The sequence below is a fragment of the Strongylocentrotus purpuratus genome, unplaced genomic scaffold (assembly GCF_000002235.5).
Source record: "Strongylocentrotus purpuratus isolate Spur 01 unplaced genomic scaffold, Spur_5.0 spur5_scaffold_13, whole genome shotgun sequence".
NCBI classification, from domain to species: Eukaryota; Metazoa; Echinodermata; class Echinoidea; order Camarodonta; family Strongylocentrotidae; genus Strongylocentrotus; species Strongylocentrotus purpuratus.
The window spans coordinates 13,014,348-13,034,440 of record NW_022145598.1 but is presented as its reverse complement, the minus strand read 5'-3'; the positions used below and the strand labels follow the sequence as shown (position 1 = coordinate 13,034,440).

Genomic DNA, 20,093 nt, shown 5'->3' with positions numbered 1-20,093 from the left:
GGGTGAATCTATATCATAGAACTCGTTCATTAATGAATACAATGTCAGTCAAAAATGAACTGGAAAGAACTATCGAAGAACTGAAACAATACACTAGTGCTATCGATCAATAAGACAAGTGCCTCGACTGATAATCCCCTGTAGGTGCCTTGGTAAACGAATGCATTTTTCCCTCTTCCATTTGTTTCTCGGCAGCTCGTCATCCGTAGTAAATTTCCCATTAAGCAAGCCAAATGCGTGGTCATGGTCATTCTACTCAAGCTCGGATACTCGGTTCTGTTTGTCTCTTGACCGTCATAATTGACGATGCGACAGAAACGCCATGCATCCACGTCGTTATACCACTATAAATAACGATATAGAACATTCGTAGGTGACATTGCCTGGTTTGAAAGGGGTACTCGTGGGTGAAGGATAAAGCAACAGCATTTCAGTGTGAACAGGATTTACGCTGATTATCACTTATTTCTTTTACAGGGATCAGTTGCAAGAAGGATTTATATTTCATTTGTAGGTGAGATGTGTTTTTTGTTTATCAACTTCTGCTGCAATTGACATGATTCACGATTCATCGGTCTAGAACTGGGTGAGATCCTCATAAATATATACATACATGTGTATAACACACGTAACAGGGCAATAACTTATGTCCTCGTTTACATGAATATGGGGGGGGGGGGTAGAAATTGATGATTGTGGATGCGTGGTCGGACGACAGATATTTCAGTTAAGTTCTCTGACATTTCTGAAAAGCGTCAAGTTCCATCTGTTTGCTACAATTGTATTCACGCCACTACTTGAATTCTTCACGTACGGCGAATCCTGCGGTTAATTTACGACGAACGGAGCTAGTTTTGTCCGTTGTCAGGAAACGTTCAGGGCTCGATTACCTAGTCATTGTCGGAATCATGACGCCATGAAAGAGATTTCTCGGAGAAAATCGTAAGAGAGGCAATTTTATTGAAATTCATCCCCACGCGTTAGAATTTGTAAGGTGTGATCAAGTGTGATTTTCGCCTAGTATATCATTGGTGTGATCGGGAACGTTACTATTTCATTTTAAACCAGGGACGGTCTTGATGATTTTTTTTTTTTTTTTCGTTCGAATTTATCAATTTAGTTTAGAATTTCATATCCGAACTTAAACTGGCTCAAATATGCTTTTAGAAAAAAGAAAAAAAAATGGATCTCCTTATCGCGCCTTGTACAATATTGATTTCAAGTTTAATCGACTCCTTAGATATATCATATCTTATTATTAGTAGGAGGCCTATTATTATGAGTAGGCCTATTATCATTAGAACTAGAAGTATAAGTAGTAGTAGTAGTAGTAGTAGTAGTAGTCGTCGTAGTAGTAGTAGTAGTCGTCGTCGTCGTCGTCGTCGTCGTCGTAGTAGTAGTACTAGTTGTAGTAGTAGTAGTAGTAGTAGTAGTAGTAGACAGTAGTAGTAGTAGTAGTAGTAGTAGTAGTAGTAGTAGTAGTAGTAGTAGTAGTAGAAGTAGTAGTAGTAGTGGTAGTAGTATTTGTACTTTTATTATTATTATCATCATTATTATCATCATGATATTATTCATTTTTCATCTTGCATTCGTCTTCACAGCTGTGTAGCACGCTATGGGTATTTCCACTATTTTACAATTTGTTGATTCATTCGATTTGTTGCCTTTAAAATCTGTCAATCCGTAGTTTAAGTGACTTCCAGTCCATTCTATTTCAACAATATTTTACATTATTGTTTGTTTCCTTCATATTGATTAGGAAAATCAGTCGGATTAATTTACAAACATAATGATGCAATAATAAATTATGATTAGATTGCGTAAGATTTTATTACGAGAACCTAATTGTCATCTCACCGTTTAAGGGGGGCATCATTACAAAATGGAGAGGTGAAGTTGGTGGTATTTTTCCTGGCGTTTAACTGGAGGGGGTGTTCCCCAGCATCTCTGTATGCTGGATACGTCACTTGGCGCCGCATGTTGCGCCAATTAATGTCTGTGAAATAAAAATAACAATGACTGCTTCTTGATATATAGCGCACATTTCCGTCACGCCGCGACGCTCCAACAGTATTATCCCGGCCTTAGATGGTGGCCAAATAAGTAGCGCTTCGGCTCTTTGGGTACCCATTAATTTACCTGGGTGGAGAGTGGGGAAATTAGATTAATGTCTTGACAAAGGACGTGAGTGTCGGGCTGGGATTCGAACCCTCAACCCTTAGATTTAAAGTAAAGTGAATAAACCACTATACGGCGACACATGTGTGTCAAATTTCATTGCGTCCATGATCTCAAAATGTATACGAACAGGATCGAATATAAAGCAAACTAACACATGCTTGACAGAAAAGCGAGCAAATAAGTGCTTGATTCAGTAGCGATGAAAGACAATACAGTTTACACTGTAGCTAGGACTTTTCGAGTTCCCTTTAACAAAACACACACCATCATTATTCTATTAATCCTATCAATGATTTGTTAAATTTCACCGTAAGTTGAGTAGAAACTTATAAATGTTGTATGTAGCCCCTTCACGGTAGGAAATTTCATCAAAAATATTGTTTCAGTTCTGGCAGGGGTCGGATCCCAGATTTTGTAAAAAGAGGGGGAATGATATTCTGATAAAAAGTGAACAAGAAAGAAGAAGAAAATGAGTTATCACCTGAAAAGAATAGGCCCAATCTTGGATTTGCGTACATAGGGGTATTTTTTAACGAAATCCTCGCCATAAATAATTCGGCAACATGCCTATAAACGTGTATAACGTCATTCGAGTCTCGTGAATCATTGCCGTGGAAGTTAATTTACAACGAAGATAACGCAAGAGGAGGAGAGTGTTAATGTTGTAATCGTGACAAGACATAATTTACTCATTTCGAGACGGAAGTGTCATGTTATCCAATGCCCTTCAGACTGATAATCTCGAGTGTCTAGCCAAGGTTCGAAATCATTATCAGAAGTGTTGCAATCGAGTGGTTTAAACACTGTTCTTAAAGCCTCTCTAAAATGTTGGGAGCCCACACAAATTTATGACAAATGTTCACTTTAATTTTATAATGAAGTGAAAGGGGATTTCATTTCATTAAACTGACTTCTGCAAGAATTTTCAGAATAAATGTGTTTGAAGACGAATATTGATGAAAGAATACAAAATTTCGGTTTTCTTCATACAACACAAAACCCAAATTTTGTATTCTTTCATCAATATTCATCTTCGAACACATTTGTTTTGAAAATCATTGCAGAGTTGAGTTTTACAGGGCATCCTCTTTAACATCAAAACACAATTGGAGTGAATTTTTGCCATCAATTATTTTAGCGAATTTGGGGCCCCCAGCACTTTACAGGGGCTTTAAGTAAGGCACTTTTTCTGCACTGCTATCCCTCCATCCAGATGTTAAATAGGTACCGTGATGAGATGCGAAAGGCATTTTAGTTTGCCCAGCATTGTGCACGCCTTTAAAATGGCGCATCGCTAGAATGCTCCCGAAGGAGTGGAGAATGTGCACACTTTTTGTGCTGGCAAGCCTGAATCCGATGACTGACGATAATTATATTTCTGTAAAGAGCTTAGGGGCACTATTATGTAAACCCGGAATGTCATTTCAATTACCTGTCTACTATACGGTGTGGGCCTAGATACTGGTAGAGCTGAAATATCAAGTGTGAGCTTTGTGGTAATTGTGAGCCTTTGTAATTATACGTCTGGTTTGTAATCATATGTCAATACAATTGTATGTAATTGTATTATGTAATTGTATGTCAGTTTGGAAAATTGACATAGTAGTTTTTTAATTACCATCACATTCGACATGGGATGACACATAATTGTAAAGGATCGACCAGACTTTCATGCCATATCAGCGGGCCCTCTTATTGAATTGAATTTATGTACCACTTTCATTTGAAAAAAATGCAAAGTCAAATAATACAATATAAGATTTCTTAAAATATATACAAAGAAAGAAGAAAAAAAATGTCAATATGGATGATACAAATACAATAAAATTGAAAATACACCTACAGGAAAGTACGAGGTAGTTGGATCATCACAAGTTACAGCAACTTAAAGGTAGATGCTCCTACACAAAATATAAAAACTAACACAAAAAAAAAAATTAAAGAAATAATACATTTATTATTAAAAACATAAAAAGGGCAGTTGTCAAATGCAACAGCTTATGCTTGGATTACATTTGCCCCGGGCGCCTTACGGCAAATTAATCTACGATTTTTCGTGCGATTTTGGGGGCATCGTAAGAGGCAACGGGTTACGATGTTTGTGTTTACATTATCTACGAGCATCGTGCCATTTCTTTTATTGGCCCTAGGGGACAGGCCGGGGCAAATCCGTACAGAGGCTAGCTGCTGGGAGATTGTACGGAAATCGTGCAATTTCAATGAAGTAGCCGTGCAGTCTCCGCAGCCTCCGCACAGAAATCGTAAGGAGCCTGTGCAGCTTCCGTGCAAAGGTTGCGCGGAGAAGGTGCAATGACTGTGCAGCCGCCGTGCCGATTTTAAGTGTTTTCTTGCCTCCATGATCACCGAAAAATCGCGCGTTTGAAGCACGATCAGCGCGAGTCATCCGCGCGATGCCCGTGCGAGGATTGTACAATGACACCTACGACACGTTTACGAACTACGGGCTTACGATTTTTCAAAGTTGTTTAACTTTCTGCGAAACAAAATCGTAGACGCCGTGGAGCCCCGCGGAAAAGGGGATACGGGCAGGATACGGGCTCGGTAGACTAATCGTAGGCCAAATGTAATCTAGGCATTAGTGCTAGCCCTGTGAATTCTCTGTGAAGAGCATGTAATTTTCCGCATGATAGAGTCACTTTCTTTTCATTTTGATAATTTCTAAAGCTCACAGTATACACCGATCCTTATAAACACCTCCGTTGATCCCAATTGCTTCAAGAGCTTTTCTACACTTCATATAGTCGTATAACAAGCTACTCAATATCGTCTTTCAAGATTGTAGATGTACTGGTCATGTATTTTCTTTATGAAGGAAACCGCATTGATTGGTAGAATACGTAGGAATATGAATCTATAATGTATTACAATAAAGATCTGTATTCATTGCACTATGGAATAGAGTATAGATCATTCGGATATCGGTATTTTTTATTTGATTTTATTTGATTGTATTTCTGCATTTTTCCAAATGTAATATAACTGAATAACAAAGAATATATAAATGTAAGGTATAATACAACATATACAAACAATAATTTATTCATTTCAAAATGTGTTTTACATAATATATGTACATATAATAACGAAACTTAATATTTCCATAACATATTACCATAAATGTATTATTATCCGAACTATAACGTTGGAAAAGTGCAGGAGACAGCAATCATAAGCAAAGCTTGACAAGGATGGCTATGCAATTGGTACATGTGTTTATATAATAATACAACCTCACAATTTCGTCCAGAGTTGTAATCTATTCCTCATCTTATAATACAACATTGGTTTTAAAAGATTAGATACTGCACACTTTTTTCTTCTTCACGTTTCCGAGGGAAATGACCGTTCTTTTTCTGCTCTTGAAATTATTTCGTACTCTTGACATTATTTCGAAGTTTCCAATTTCATTGGACAAGAACGTCTCGAAGTGTCATGTTCAAGGCCTTAAATGAGAGCGAACTTGACAAAAAGCCGGGCATTTACAACTCCGAATTCTGTTGATAAAAAGCTACGTAATGTTTGAGTTTACAGGTACACTTCCCCTCTCTTCCCCCTCATTCCTGCTATAAATTGTCAGTAATCAGTCATTCTAACGCGGTGTGTGCTCATTCTGTCGCAATATTCGTTTCCTTGAACTTCAATCCATTCGTGAAATCATTGTCAAGTTATTTTCATCCGATGTAGGTCGAGAAACTTTTGTTTGCCTATTTGTCTTTCGTGACTGTTTAGACCTGCCTAAATTCCATATGTAAATATACCGATATGAGGTATCGTTTTCAGTTTGCCAACAGCGCAGCGCCGTGTAACTTTTTTTTTTTGACGGACGAAAGTAAATAATCTTTAATAATGCTTTTTCGTTGGCCTTTGTTAGTTCCTTTTCAACTAATTAGCGACAGGCTTTTTGCGTTGAGCAAACAGAGGGACGATATGCCAGTCACACATACGAGATCGACACCAGACCAACAAAAGAGCAAACATAACAAACCCGATCAGTCCCTTTGGAATCGGTTCGGAGGTGTGACCTGGGCATGAGTCAGCACATTATCTGATATTGAAGAAGTCGGTAAATACCTTGCGTCTTAAAGATAAAGTTGAGTTTTGCTCTTGTTATTGCATTGTAAAAGAAATTGTGTGGAACAGGTTGATCATGTAGCGCCTAGGTATTGGTGGATACTGTGAGGTTTTTTGGAATCATCAACATGATAAGAAATCAGCCCAGTTTTTCTAAAATTCACATGCATCATACACAGAAACATGAATAAGGGACTACACATACATGTGACATGAAATTTGTGGTCCAAAACCTTCAGCTGTTACTTGTCATATTTCGAATATGATTGCATTTAAAGAGCCATCCTTTATAGGGTCATTCTTTTCTATGACACTTTTCCCCATTAACAATGAACAGAATGAAAAACTTCACAAATAAATGTGCACCTTTTCCAGAACCCAACCTTCTCTTTAATGACAGAGAGTGGCTTCCGGGCACGATCACCTAATGACAGTGTTTAGATTTGCAGACTGTTCGAGGAGGATCGCGCCACTTAAGGCGTCGTAATGATAATGTCCAGCGAATCCTAGCGCCATTTTCTTTGACGACGGTCTATAATTACGCGGGAAAACAGTCGAACTCATAAAAAGCAGCCTTTGAATAAATTTACTTGTGACTGGTGACTTCGAGTTGTAGACTATCATTGCTCTCGCACGCTCTTATTAATTCCACCTTCAGACATCAATCAAATACCAACTCTTCATTTTGCAAGAAACGATGCAGTGTAATCGGACGAAGTCAAAAAGCACACATTCCCCACGAGACTGGCCAGCGTATGATTAGTTGCGAGGGCGGACAGAGAGTGTACTATAGATAACCATTGTGAATATAAGGTTTATTTTTTGTTAATGTCTAATCGTATCTTGTTTCCACGATGAAACGCAGAACCATTGGACAGATTTTGAAAGCGAACCCGAGCTGGAACTACCTCTCGGGCCGGACGACGCCCGGTGACCAGGAGGAATCGAACGTGTCGAATAGCTGTGGTAACAACAGCTCACCAAACATGGAAATGACCAGGAAGGTAAACTCCATTGAGATGTTACCAGAATATTTGTTTTGTCTGTTTGTTGTTATGTATGTATGTTTGTTTAATTTTTTATTTGTTTGTTTGTCAGTTTGTGTGTTTGTGTGTACGTTAGACATGAGTGTACTAAGATATCAATCATAGGTATATTTACAACTATTTTCAGACTGGTGCTCCGACTGCAGAAATGTCTGCATTTTTTTCCAGGAGATCCGGTAAGAACGATAATAAAGGTAATGATTATTTTCCGGTGACAGTTCCTCGACGCCATACATATAAATACGTTTATATAATGGGTTTATCACCTTTTTGTTGTGCTTATCTGCCATGTGTAGTGAAAAGAAATATGTGACAAAATAGAAGTTCTTGGCGTTTTTCGGTTGCTCTACCTGGCCGGAAAACTTATAAGGGGCACATTTTGTTGGCTGTGTATTAACTAAAGACACGCTTCTTGAGTTTCAAAACGGGACACCTGGATTTTAACTCTGCATGCGAAAAGCAATTGTCCCATACCCAAGACACCTTGTCGTGTTCTTGTATTCTCTTTGTGTTTGTTCTGTTCCCGTGAAACCATTTTTTTAAAGAAATTTGTTATCATGATCTTCGAATTCTCACGAGTAGCCTTCGCAAATATTGAAAATACGCGTCGTCTTTGTATTTGTATTTCTCGTTATTTGCAGTCTGTGTGTTGAAATAATGACGCAATATATTGATATACTGCCAGTGGAACTTGGTATTAAATTCAGTCATCGCGTGTATCTAAAACATGTAAAAGAAAGAGAATTCAACATTATTTTAGTACATTGGTGTATCTATCACAGCGTATTCAATTCTTCTTTAGTCAAGGCACCCTTACAAGAAATGAAAGTTTCGCGTCATCCCAATCCCAAGTTCATCACAGAATGTTAATTTTCAATCACTCTATCACTGGTCAAGTTCCATGTAAACACATACGGGCGCATTCTCAAGCGAGCAATATAAAACGAATGCCATTTTCAATTATGGTACAAATGAATAGACATAATACACTAGATAAGATGTTTAAAATTATTTAGGCGGGCACCGCATTTAAAATTCACATACGTACATTCGTTGTCACAGTGTCAATTATGATTTGATTGAGATTTTGCAATAACTGAAGCACATCGAAAATCATAAAAATGAAAATAACAATTTAATATACTGAGTACTCCCTCACTGCAAACATTAAAACTTATTTTTAGCATTGAGATTATGAATCAAAATTGATGAAAACTGAAAATTATCTGAAACCAAGTAAAAGTAAAATTATAATCAATCAAAATATGGTCAAATTTCGTGCACCTTTCTTAGCTAATTTAAATCCCGCGCATCGGTGTATTCTGTCTTTTTGTAATGACAATTACATTTTCATTTTAACTTATCCGAAATAAAAGATTTTCCAGCATATTGTCACTTAATGGCCGAATTTGATGCCCTAATTCAAATCCTCTCAATCAATATAACTTGTCTCTTTTTACTTACATTAATTGACATGTTCATCGTTGAGTTCATTAATGTAAAATGGTTTACCCGCTAGGATACGAAAGTCATTGTATTTCGCTCAGCATCGTGATCGTCTGTAAAGGAAAGGAAATAATTGGCAAACATTGTGTGTGTGCGAGCAAGCCTGAATCCGATGACTGGGATAAGGATATTTATGGAAAGTGCTAGAAATATCGTAGATGTATGAAGCGCGATATTAACCAGGTAATAGTAGTAGTAATAATAATAATAATGGTGGCTTCTTGTATAGCGCACATGTCCGTCACGTTGTGACGCTCCTGGCGCTGCCCCAATTATTACCCTGGCTTTAGCAAGGCAGCCACTGCGGCGCTCTAGCATTTCAAGGAATTAATTCCTGCCAGGTACCCATTTACATCACCTGGGTTGAGTGTGGCAAATGTAGATCAATGTCTTGCCAAAGGACATTAGTGCCGCGGCGGGACTCGAACCGCGGACTTTAAGATCGACAGTCCGTCGACGTATCCACTCGACCACGACACCTCTAGTAATAGTAGCAGCAGCAGCAGCTGCAGAAGCAGTAGTAGTAGTAGTAGTAGTAGTAGTAGTAGTAGTAGTAGTAGTAGTAGTAGTAGAAGTACTAGTAGTAGAAGTAGTATTAGTATAGTAGTAATTGTAGTCATTGATTTAGTAGTAGTCATCTAAAAAAATATATATTCGTCAGTATCTTTACGATCGTCGAATATTATTTCTTCTTTTTTTATAGGAAATGGGGGGCTCGGTGAAGAAATCGAAAATAGCCATGAAGATGATTCAATCTATGTACAAGAATGCTCATGCCAAAGAGGAATGTGTCTTAGAAGACCTGGAAACAGGGCAAGATTGCTGGGACGCCAACGAAGGCTTAAAAGAGGTGAGTTAAATAGAAATCCAAACTTTAAGAGAAGTTCGAGTTCTGGTCAAGGTGAACAAATATTTTGTGAGCTTTTGTCATTCTTTTATGTCCATTTGAAAGAATCCATTACAATAAGCTCCCTGCAAAAGTTGGCTCTTTAGATGTCATCTAATCCGAATTTATAAAAATCATTTTGATGATTCCAAAACCTCAAACACTACAAATCATTATGTACTAAAAGGATCAATCTTTCCAATTTCTTTTTCACAATGCAATCGTATGGCCAGAACTCAACATTTATCATTAATAGCAAACTGATCTAAAAGGAAGTAGAAAATCAGAGAAGCGGATCGGTGGCAGTTCTAACACACACGGACAAACTATAATATAAGAAAGTTGAAATCAATATGCATATTATGAAAAATTCAATTTGGGTGAATCGGTAATTAAACTGGTCACATGACTGTGATAAAGTGCCGCTCAACCATACCATGAGTTCCAACTCACTAAATGACTAAAATATCATTATTTTCAAAGTATATTATCCGAGAGGCTTTTTTTTAATTTGTGGAGGACCTATGATATTAATAATACATTTTAATTAATCCCACCAATAGAGAAGGTGCTTCAGAGAAAAACATACATTATGATGATGTTTCGTATTCGACAAACGGGAGAGTAGACCGTCATATGTCACGATACACTGACCAAATTGCCAATTTAAGATTCACATAGATTTCGTGATCTCACACATCACTGTACATTTTAAACATTCACTTCTTGTTATTTGTCCTATTCAAATCAAACTTCGGCCATTCTGTTTCTCCATTTTCTCCTTTTGCACAAATATCCTCATCACAAAGGTTGAATTGCCCTTAATTTACAACCTAACTCACGAGGAGATAGTGTTGGTCTAGAAGTACAGTCAGTGGTACGTTTTGTCCTAGAGCTGTCTTCGTCTAAAATTGAAAAGGATCCTGTTCGAAAGTAGGTCACGTATGTCGAATGGTGTCGTTAAACAAGTCGGGCCACATACATAAATAATCGCGTCTGATTGATACGCATCTGCACAAATCTCAAACATCCCACCCACCCACATAGACATAGAGTAATTTGCATTCAATGCATTCACATGTATCAGGAAAACAGGTTAAATGAAATTTGAGGATAATTAGACACTTGATAGGAGGTTTATAATTCATTTTACAGCTTCATTACATTGGAGGTAATTGTGCTTTCCATTAGGTATGCTATAGGCTTTTTAAAGGTTAAAGACTCTATCCGATGAAAATACAACTTGATATAATGGAAAACTGAATGAATGTAGAATACAAATATAAAAGAATACAAATTTTTACCCTTTCGTAATTGCACAAAAGCAAATTAAAACCTCATTTTCCACACCCCTCCAAATTACGGGTCAACAGGGGTCAAATTTGTCGAAGTGAAGTTACGACATACCATGTGGACCCGACCGGTAAACCTTTATAGTTGAGGCGATGAGCCGTGCTTATTAATGCAAAGTCATTGCGAAGGTTCGTACTCCACATAAGATGATGTCATCAAGTCGATAACAAGTTGTTGGGTCGACGACTTCCGATTTTCAAAGCTTTAAATTTTGAGTTTTCATAGAGCTTATACTCCTCTGGCAAACTCTAAAATGGCATATAATTGATATTATTGTGATCTATGGCTTAAAAACTTACTGTTGATATATAATTCATCCATTTCATTTTTCAGTTCGGATATGGTCGTTTAAGTAATGTTTTTATTGGCTCATATATTAAATGCCTTGTCAAGCACCCAAATTGTTTTTGTTGCAACACTTGTTACTTTTAACTGAAGCATCGAACATAATTATTGGCAAGCTTTCTGGAACGCAGCTGCTCGACTAGAACGTTTCTCAGTGATACATGTATTTAATAAGTCAACAACTTAACCGTTTCTAAGAGTTGACTTAACAGCTTTCAGTTTTTTCAGTTCGAATTTGGTCTTGTAAGTAATGTGTTTATTGGCTCATGTATTACATGCCTTAATATCAAACACCCAAATTGTTTTTTGTTGCAACACTTGTTATTTTTCACTGAAGTATCGAAATAATTATTGCCAAGCTTTCTGGAACGCAGCTGCTCGACTAGAACGTTTCTCAGTGATACATATATTTAATAAGTCACCAACTTAACCGTTTCTAAGAGTTGAATCCATCAACTCAGTGAGTATTAATATTCTCATGTCTTGGGGCGTTTTCTAATCATAGAGGTGAACATTGAGCTCAAGTTTAGTGTTTGAACGCGCATATTTCCATCTTTCCATTTGCAAGTTAGAATTTTCAAGATGTGTAAAGTTGATTTAGGCCTAATCAATTAAAGCAAACGAAATAGAATTATAAACAAAGTGAAATGACATATGGGAAGGAAATTATGAGACAAATATTTAAATGTTTACATTTTAATTAGACATGAAAAGTAGTTTCTGTTTCTTAACATATATTACACTGGTCATTAAAGCCGGGGTAATAATCTCCAAGTTTGGAAGCACTTAGTGATTCTAATAAGCGCTATATAAAAACTGAGTATTATTATTATTGTTATTATTATTTTCTATTATACGCCATCTGCATAGATTATGTTTTGATGGGAATATATTATGCAATAATTTAAAATTAACTTGCTTTGAAACGTAAATAAATCAAATGAAAACAAATCCGATTAAAGTTGAATGTATATCTTTAATTAAATGGTAAGTGCTTGACCTACATAACAACCTGGAATTTGGAAATTAGGACGGCGGAGTGATGACGGAATGCAATAAAAAAAAAAATTGTGATAGCTGTGAATTCTTCATGAAAAAAAAAAATCAATGATTAACAACTTTCGGAATTAACTTCTCTACGGTAGCCAGAAGGCCTTGCAGTTAAATTTAGATAAACGACAGCTGAAACCAATGATAATACTTGCAATAAAAGCTATGATAATTTATTATTTTCAATTATTTTGGGTGGTTAACTAATTAATTCGATTGTATGGGTCAGGACAGTAAGGGTGAACAAAAGGCGAGTGAGAATCTTAATATGATTTTAAACAGAATCTAATTGTCTTCGTAATCATATTAATGACGGTTATCTTTAGTTCTCTTTCATTTTCCTCATCGTTTATTGATCATTCTCTATTTTTTTTTCTCTCCATTCATTTCTCATCCCGTTTTTCTCTCTCTCTCTCTCTCTCTCTCTTGCCATCCCACCAACCTCGTTCTTTATATATTTAATCTCCCTCGACCCCACCAATCTCTTTTTTCTCTCTATTTCTCTCTCTCTCTCTCTCTCTCTCTCTCTCTCTATTTCTCTCTATCTTTCCCTCTCCCCCCCCCCCCCCCCTCTCTCCTCTCTCTCTCTCTCTCTCTCTCACCAGGGTGTTAATCTAAGTTTCGACGAGTTTCTCACAGGCCTGAACCTGGACCCGGAGCGGCTCCACGCCTTGGATGGCAAGGGAGCGAGCTTCCTGCACCACGCCGCCAAGGCCGGCAGAAAGGACCTGGTCGACTACCTCGTCGATCGCGGGCTGGGTAAGTTGAACGCACCAACAATTAATTTCCCTTTCAACGTGATCGCAGAGACTTTTGAGAAATCACCTGAAAGGCAAATGTCCATACTGAATATGTCATGTATGTCCTATCTGTGATATTTAAACGTTAGCAGTGTCCTAATATTTAAATTATGCAAGGAAACCCGTTTATTTGCTAGGATTCACTGTCAGACACTATTGAGTGACTGACTGGCTTCTTTTCATATTTGGTAATAACATACATAAAATGAGCTGTAAAGGGTACATGAGCATTTTGTCTACATCAATAACCCACTTCTTGTCATGGCCAAAACTAAACTGATTGAATCTTTGCGCAGCATAAAACGTACGATCATTCGGTACAATGGTCTGAAAAATCAGACTATAACTTATTGGTTCTATAGCTCCTAAGTCGATTCGACAACTAATAGTCGTTATTTTCCCACTTTTTTCATTTTCAAGCCCCCCCCCCCTTTTTTTTTTTTTAGGGAAGTTCTAAATTTAAATGCCGTTGGAATTTAACCTTATATAGGGACTTTTAGATTTGCGTTGACTGATACATGTGACGTCCATTCAAGGCAGTGCATTAAAAGGACGTCGATCGTAGCAATCCACGTTGTCGTTGTGCAAATCTAAAAGTCCCTAATGTCATTTCTGATTCGAATGCACTATGATTAACCCTTTGAAAGATTTACTTTGATTTTACATCACAATGAAAATGACAGCTGAAATGGATATCGGTCATTGTTCCGTATGCACTGCATGCCTACTGCCACGTGAGCATTTCCCTACTAAAATGATTGGATATTTGCCCCATTCTCTCTCGCACGCAAGGGCACTCTAAATCAGAAATGAAATTTGCATTTATGACTCGCAATTATCCACCCTCGATGTATTCAAAAGCTGTCCAATATATTATTTTCATTATGGGGCATTGGAGCAGACAGTTCCCGCTTTCATTATCGGCTCTTTATTTAACGAGGATGGGATTACGGTGAACGTAGCTAAGGCGGGAACGAGATGGATGTATGCGGTAATGTGTAAACTAATGCAGGGATTTGGAATTGTGCATACAAAGGAAGAAATCAAAATGGCCCGTTCGTAATCATCAAGTCTATTAATTTACTCTAGGTCTTTATGAAGCCCCCCCCCCCCCCCCTCTTGAAACGACTACTTTACACTCGCCGCTAATGGACTATAATTAATGAGCGAACCTTTCATTTCATTATCCCTTTCACCGCGGCGAACTGACACCAAACTGACACACATATACCGTGTGAGTCAAAAAAATAGTTTACACCTAGAAAATTGCTAATTATTTTTAAATCATCTATGAACAGTAATTTATTATACATCTTATGAAAGAGCGCTTTATCCCAAATCATTTGGTACCATTTATGTGTGGTATGTGTTCACGTTTGGATGAACAGGAGGCATTGTTTGCGAGAGTGCAAAAATCGACTTGCGCCAAAGTGTTGCCTGCAGTATGTGATATGTTGGGATTAAAGTGAGAGAATCACTTGAATGTATCAAACAAGATGCATTGCATATGATTTTCGCAAAAGCAAAGTCTCTCACACACACGCACACACGCGCGCGCAAAAATGTTCGTTGATATTTTATATACGATATTTGATATGACTGGCATCATTAACTTTGTTAGGGATGTTATTTGGATCTGCAATGACCGAATTAATACCCAAATCCCAATTGGCACAGTCGATTTTTGCACTCTCTCAAACAATGCCTCCTGTTCATCCAAACGTGAATACATACCACATAAAAATGATACTAAATGATTCGGGATAAGATATTCTTTCATAGGATTTTTTTATGATTTACTGTTCATAAATTATTTATAAAATAATTAGCAATTTTCTTGGTGTAAACTGTTTTTGACTCACACTGTATATATATATATATATATATATATATATATATATATATTATATATATATATATATATATATATATATATAATATATATATATTTATGTACATATTTGTTTTTTTGAATATGTTTATGGGAATGTGGTCGATCTGACATCATTTTGGCTCTTTAATGTGACTGGGGTTATCAAGTGCTGACCCCATATCCCCGAAAATTATTACTAAACCTATAAAATCGCTCCCCTTTGAAGTCATTAATGTTATAGAGAGAGTATAGCGGTGGCATAGCGTAGGTTCATCCATTGAGGGGCGCTCGAACAATTGGGGGCAGTGATCTTACTAGGGAGTGTGAATTTAAAAGGCTACTGATTATGGGAAGTGTGCGAGAGGGGTCCGGGCGTCTTCTTTTCTGGTCATTTTACACATTCCTTGTCCCTTTTACTATTTTTGATCGGGGGTTTTTCTTTTCTTTCGTTGTTCACTCCCGTGCCCCTGGAGCTTCGCCACTGGGGATAACGATGGTTCTCACTGTTTTATTCTGACAAGTCAAAAGACGAAAAGCTTCAGTTATAACTTAATTCAAAGCTGTTTTTCCTTCGACAAGGCTTCTATCCTAGACGAGGTGATTAATTCCTCTCTTCGTGATAATAGATGACGTGGGCATTCGTCGGTAGCACTACACTTCTATAATTCAATAATTGTTTCATTCATTGTGTTTTATCTTTATCTTATTTATTTATAAAACCAGATATTAATGAGGTGGATGAGGAGGGTAGCACACCCCTACACTGGGCCGTGGAGAGCGGACAAGCCAAGATCATCAATGCGCTCATTGGGATGGGTGCTAAGACAAACATACTGAACAAGTTAAAGATGGCGCCCCTTCACCTGGCGTGTGAGATCAATGGCGTGGACGCAATAGAGGTAAATGATTATTATAACATCAAATTGGAATTAAAACTTCTTTTTAATGAAATGTATCTTTATTCAAGTAAAGGACCTAAACATCTACTCTCTTTATCTTCACTAGTTCTCGATATTTTCTTCCTCTCTCTCTCTCTCTCTCTCTCTCTCGTACACACACACACAAAGAAACACACGCACGCACACACGCACACACTACACACGCACAAGCGCTGACCCACACACACATGTACATCAAACACACACGCGCTCACGCACACACATGCACCTATACACGATTGTGGTGTAAATCGAGGAATCATAATAGGAATTTAAACAATGAATAAAACGATTCAAAACTTTTAGACAAAGAGCGGACAGTTATGTGAGATATCTTGAAGAATTTGATTTATCAAATTTAAGAGCAACATCAAATGATTTAGGAACAATTTATTAGAGCAATATGTATTGTTAATTTGAAGGATGCTTCACATGAGTATGATTATACATATTAGAGGACATACATTTCTGTAAAAATATGACATCTTGAGGACGATTTGAAAATTTACTGCATAACCGAGGACCACACACACAAGCATACCCTCTCACACACGCACACACAAAAAGGTAATCTCTTTCCATTTTGTTTAAAACATTTGCTTGAATTATGTAATCTTACGGGGATACCTAACACAAACTCCTTCCTTCACGAGTTCGTATACATTATTCATAGAGTGCATTTATTCCTTAACTTTGTTATTGTTGAAATTTGTTAAAAATGTAATCTTTCAGTTATTTGTACCCTTTACTTATTATCTACAATGTTACTTTTTCGTAGTATATATCGAGCTGTAAACTTTCTATTTGGCCGATAATCCTATCATTATTAATTTATGATTGTTAAGTTGCTGCGTTCAACATTTGCAAATGTTCCCAATTGTGTTTTTTTGCTTCAAAATTATGTAAAATATCGGATTTTCTTTTCGAAGAAGGAAAGGCCTCTTCAAACAATAATTTCAAGAAAGTCATTGTAAACTCCTAAATGTTTGCAGTCTGAGAGACATTTCTACTAAATCGAATGCATTTTCAAATTAGCATTATATTTTTTTCTTTTCTTAGGCAATTTGTCGCCAGCCTGATTGTGAGATAAACATACGGGGAGAGTTCGGCCAAGTACCAATTCACTATTGTGCGATGAAAGACAACTTAGAAGCAGCAAAGAAACTGGTAAATCATTGTATTGCTAATTTTTCGGTGTTTTATTTTTTTTAATTTTTTATTTTATTTGTTTGTTTTTCTTCGTTTAAGTGATTGTTTTTATTTGTATTTGTTCTTTTAACGCACTATTAAAGAAATTCGTTTCCATGGGCATCAGCCGCATCACTGGTATGGCGGAGAACTAGACAGTAACAAATGTTGTTTCTTTACAACTAGTGGGAAATTCTGGTTTGTTGAAGAAAACAAATATATATATTTCATAATGTTGAACTACTATGTTCTACACACATTTGTTGCAATTTTATTTTTATTTTATTTTGTTTAATTTTTTTTTTTTTTTTTTTTTGGGGGGGGGGCAACCAAACAGTATTTCTTTAACTGCCTGTGCCATTCTATTTAGAAAATACTTAATCAAGTCGTTTCATATCGAATATCCTTTGAAGGGAGGAGAAAAGATCAATTTTTTCATAATGCTAGGCTTGATGGAGAACATATCAATTATTATTATTATTCACAAGTTTCAGTCTTCTTCTTTCCCTCAAAAGTAACTATCTAGGCAGAGAAAATATCTTGAAACCTGTGTGGACAAATCTCCATGTCAAAACCCTGTTATTTCTTTTGCCTTTTCACCATTTATTCATTATTTATTTACTCATTATTTTATTATTTACCATACGTTTTTTTTTCAAACCATTTTAGATCGAGTTTTCACCCATGCTTTGTATGAGTGATAACAATGGAGTGTACCCCATCCACTGTGCTGCTACACATGCCTCCAGAAAGGTACTGGATATACTTCTAACGGAAGGTAAGCTTTACGGGAGAATCGTTGTTCCTTTTGAAAAACTACTGAGTGCCAAGAATACGTTAAGTCATGGCTTGTCATACAACTCGTTATCTAATCTACGAAGTGTTCCGTTACGTGACCCAACATTTTTGTGAAATACCAATGTACATGTATCACTGTCAAACACGAACATCGAGGGTACTTAATTGACGCAGATTTTATCAAATTAAATGTAAAGGATCACCGAAAAAAGACTAGGAATGAAAGAATACTGCATGATTATCCAGCCATGATTTCGGGGGCCTTCATTAAGGTCGACTCTATCTGAAAGTGAGTCACCGGCCTGTAAAAAAACGAAATGTCAACGTAGATTAGATAGCTTGTATCTACGAACTTATTTCCAACGTGATTGCGTGAATGGTCATTACAGGCGTTACGTTATGTACTTTTAAACAAAGTTATCGCCCTTCCGGCCCTCAGAAGTATGCTTTTTTACCTTATGTAGTCAATTCTGAATGATGTAAAGTAGGTGTAAAGGTTCGGTCATCGTTGATATTTGTCTGTAAATGTTTAAATATCAATGCTTTTATTTGAAAATTATAGCTTTTAAACTAAAAGCAGAAATGTCCCGTGCAAGAATCTTTCAAGGATTTTTCTGAGGGGCCCAGATCTCGCGGAAAGTTCATCCCTTGAAACTTAATAAGCACAACACTGCAATACTATTTAACGTATCATCTATTTCTACTAATCCTTTGTAAGAACAGCGAAAAACAAAAATCACACAATTGCAAATCTATACGAATATAGTACCGTGTATCACCAAATTAAAGTGCGTGCGGACAGTGATTGTGTGCTTGTGTAATTATACTTATAAAGTGTTGTATAATCAAATGGGGGAGGATTTTCCCTTTAAATGTAAAGTTTTTACTTCTCTTCCTCTCAATTTCTACCTAAATGATGGATGCTCGAAACAGACAACTCGACTTTATTTGAGTTAAAATGAAAAAACTGCAAATTTCGATTAAATACCTGTCCTCGATTAAAAGCGAAAGAAGACTGTACAAATATTAGATGGGTAAAAGTGGACAATTGTAGACACGTATCAGAAAACACTGTTTGTTATTATGGTTTTATCTGGGTCAGAAAATTGACAATATACTTGACTTTATTGGTACCAATGAACAGAGGCTGAGTGGTCATTTTATCATGGTCTTAGTGTTTGTTTACTCTGTGGTTGAGTTTAGATGGCAAATGATTCATTTAAATATAGAACAAGTAGCCTACTTCACGATTTGTATGAACAAAATGTTGATTCTTTCTCAGTTGTATCGATTCTAAGGTAGGAAAATTGACCGATATTACCTCATTTTACCTCATTTTAAGTGTTTCGGCAAGCGGAGACTGAGTAGGCCTTTAAATCATGCTTGGTCATAGTGTTTACTCTGACTGTGTTTAGATGGCAAAATGCTTTTAGCTAAAGCACGAACTCTTTTCATACATGTATTGCGTTCATGACTAAAACTATATCACCAGTATACTTCCGTGTTTTTCATGAGATGTTAGAATAAAGATTTAATATTTTCACACTATTTTGCAAAGGATTCAGACAAAGAAATGTTGTTTAAGGTGAAATGCAGTACCAATGGCATGAAGTAATCACACATATTATTATAAAGTTATTAACTGAAAATCTGTACTTGCATTTGCACATCGATTAACAAAATGAATGAAAAGACATGGTACGCGGTTCGAGTCCCACCGCGGCACTAATGTCATTAGCATTCATTATACGCAACGGATAGTGTTTACATAATTTATATTCATATATATATATCAATATAATTATAGTTATTAAAAAACATAATTTCGATTCAGGTTTAATCCCCGACTAATGCTCCGATTTATGAACCGCCGAATTTATAATCCCGACCAATAAAACCATAATTCTACCACTGAATATTTTTTTTTAATACTTAGAAATACAAAATTCAATCAGGATCGCAGACCAATATGAATTAACTAACCAATAACTACTGACGCCTGACTTTAAAGTTGCTTTAATTCTGACTAAACGTAAC

At 36.6% G+C, this 20,093-nt stretch overlaps 1 protein-coding gene across 3 annotated transcripts in view; it reads left to right on the top strand.

Moving 5' to 3' along the window:
• The first annotated feature begins 276 nt into the window (after window positions 1-276).
• Window positions 277-20,093, top strand: part of LOC105444466 (transient receptor potential cation channel subfamily A member 1-like) — a 46,945-nt gene continuing 27,128 nt past the window's right edge. The window contains exons 1-7 of one of the 3 annotated variants that reach the window (XM_030982943.1): window positions 277-514; window positions 7,139-7,277; window positions 9,529-9,675; window positions 13,065-13,218; window positions 15,856-16,031; window positions 17,130-17,237; window positions 17,928-18,036. In XM_030982943.1, the coding sequence (XP_030838803.1) occupies window positions 7,260-7,277; window positions 9,529-9,675; window positions 13,065-13,218; window positions 15,856-16,031; window positions 17,130-17,237; window positions 17,928-18,036 (712 nt within the window). In that variant the 5' untranslated portion in view covers window positions 277-514; window positions 7,139-7,259. Of the gene's footprint in view, window positions 515-6,815; window positions 7,278-9,528; window positions 9,676-13,064; window positions 13,219-15,855; window positions 16,032-17,129; window positions 17,238-17,927; window positions 18,037-20,093 lie in introns of those variants that run through there. The other 2 variants (XM_030982942.1, XM_030982941.1) reach the window with 2 other exon arrangements.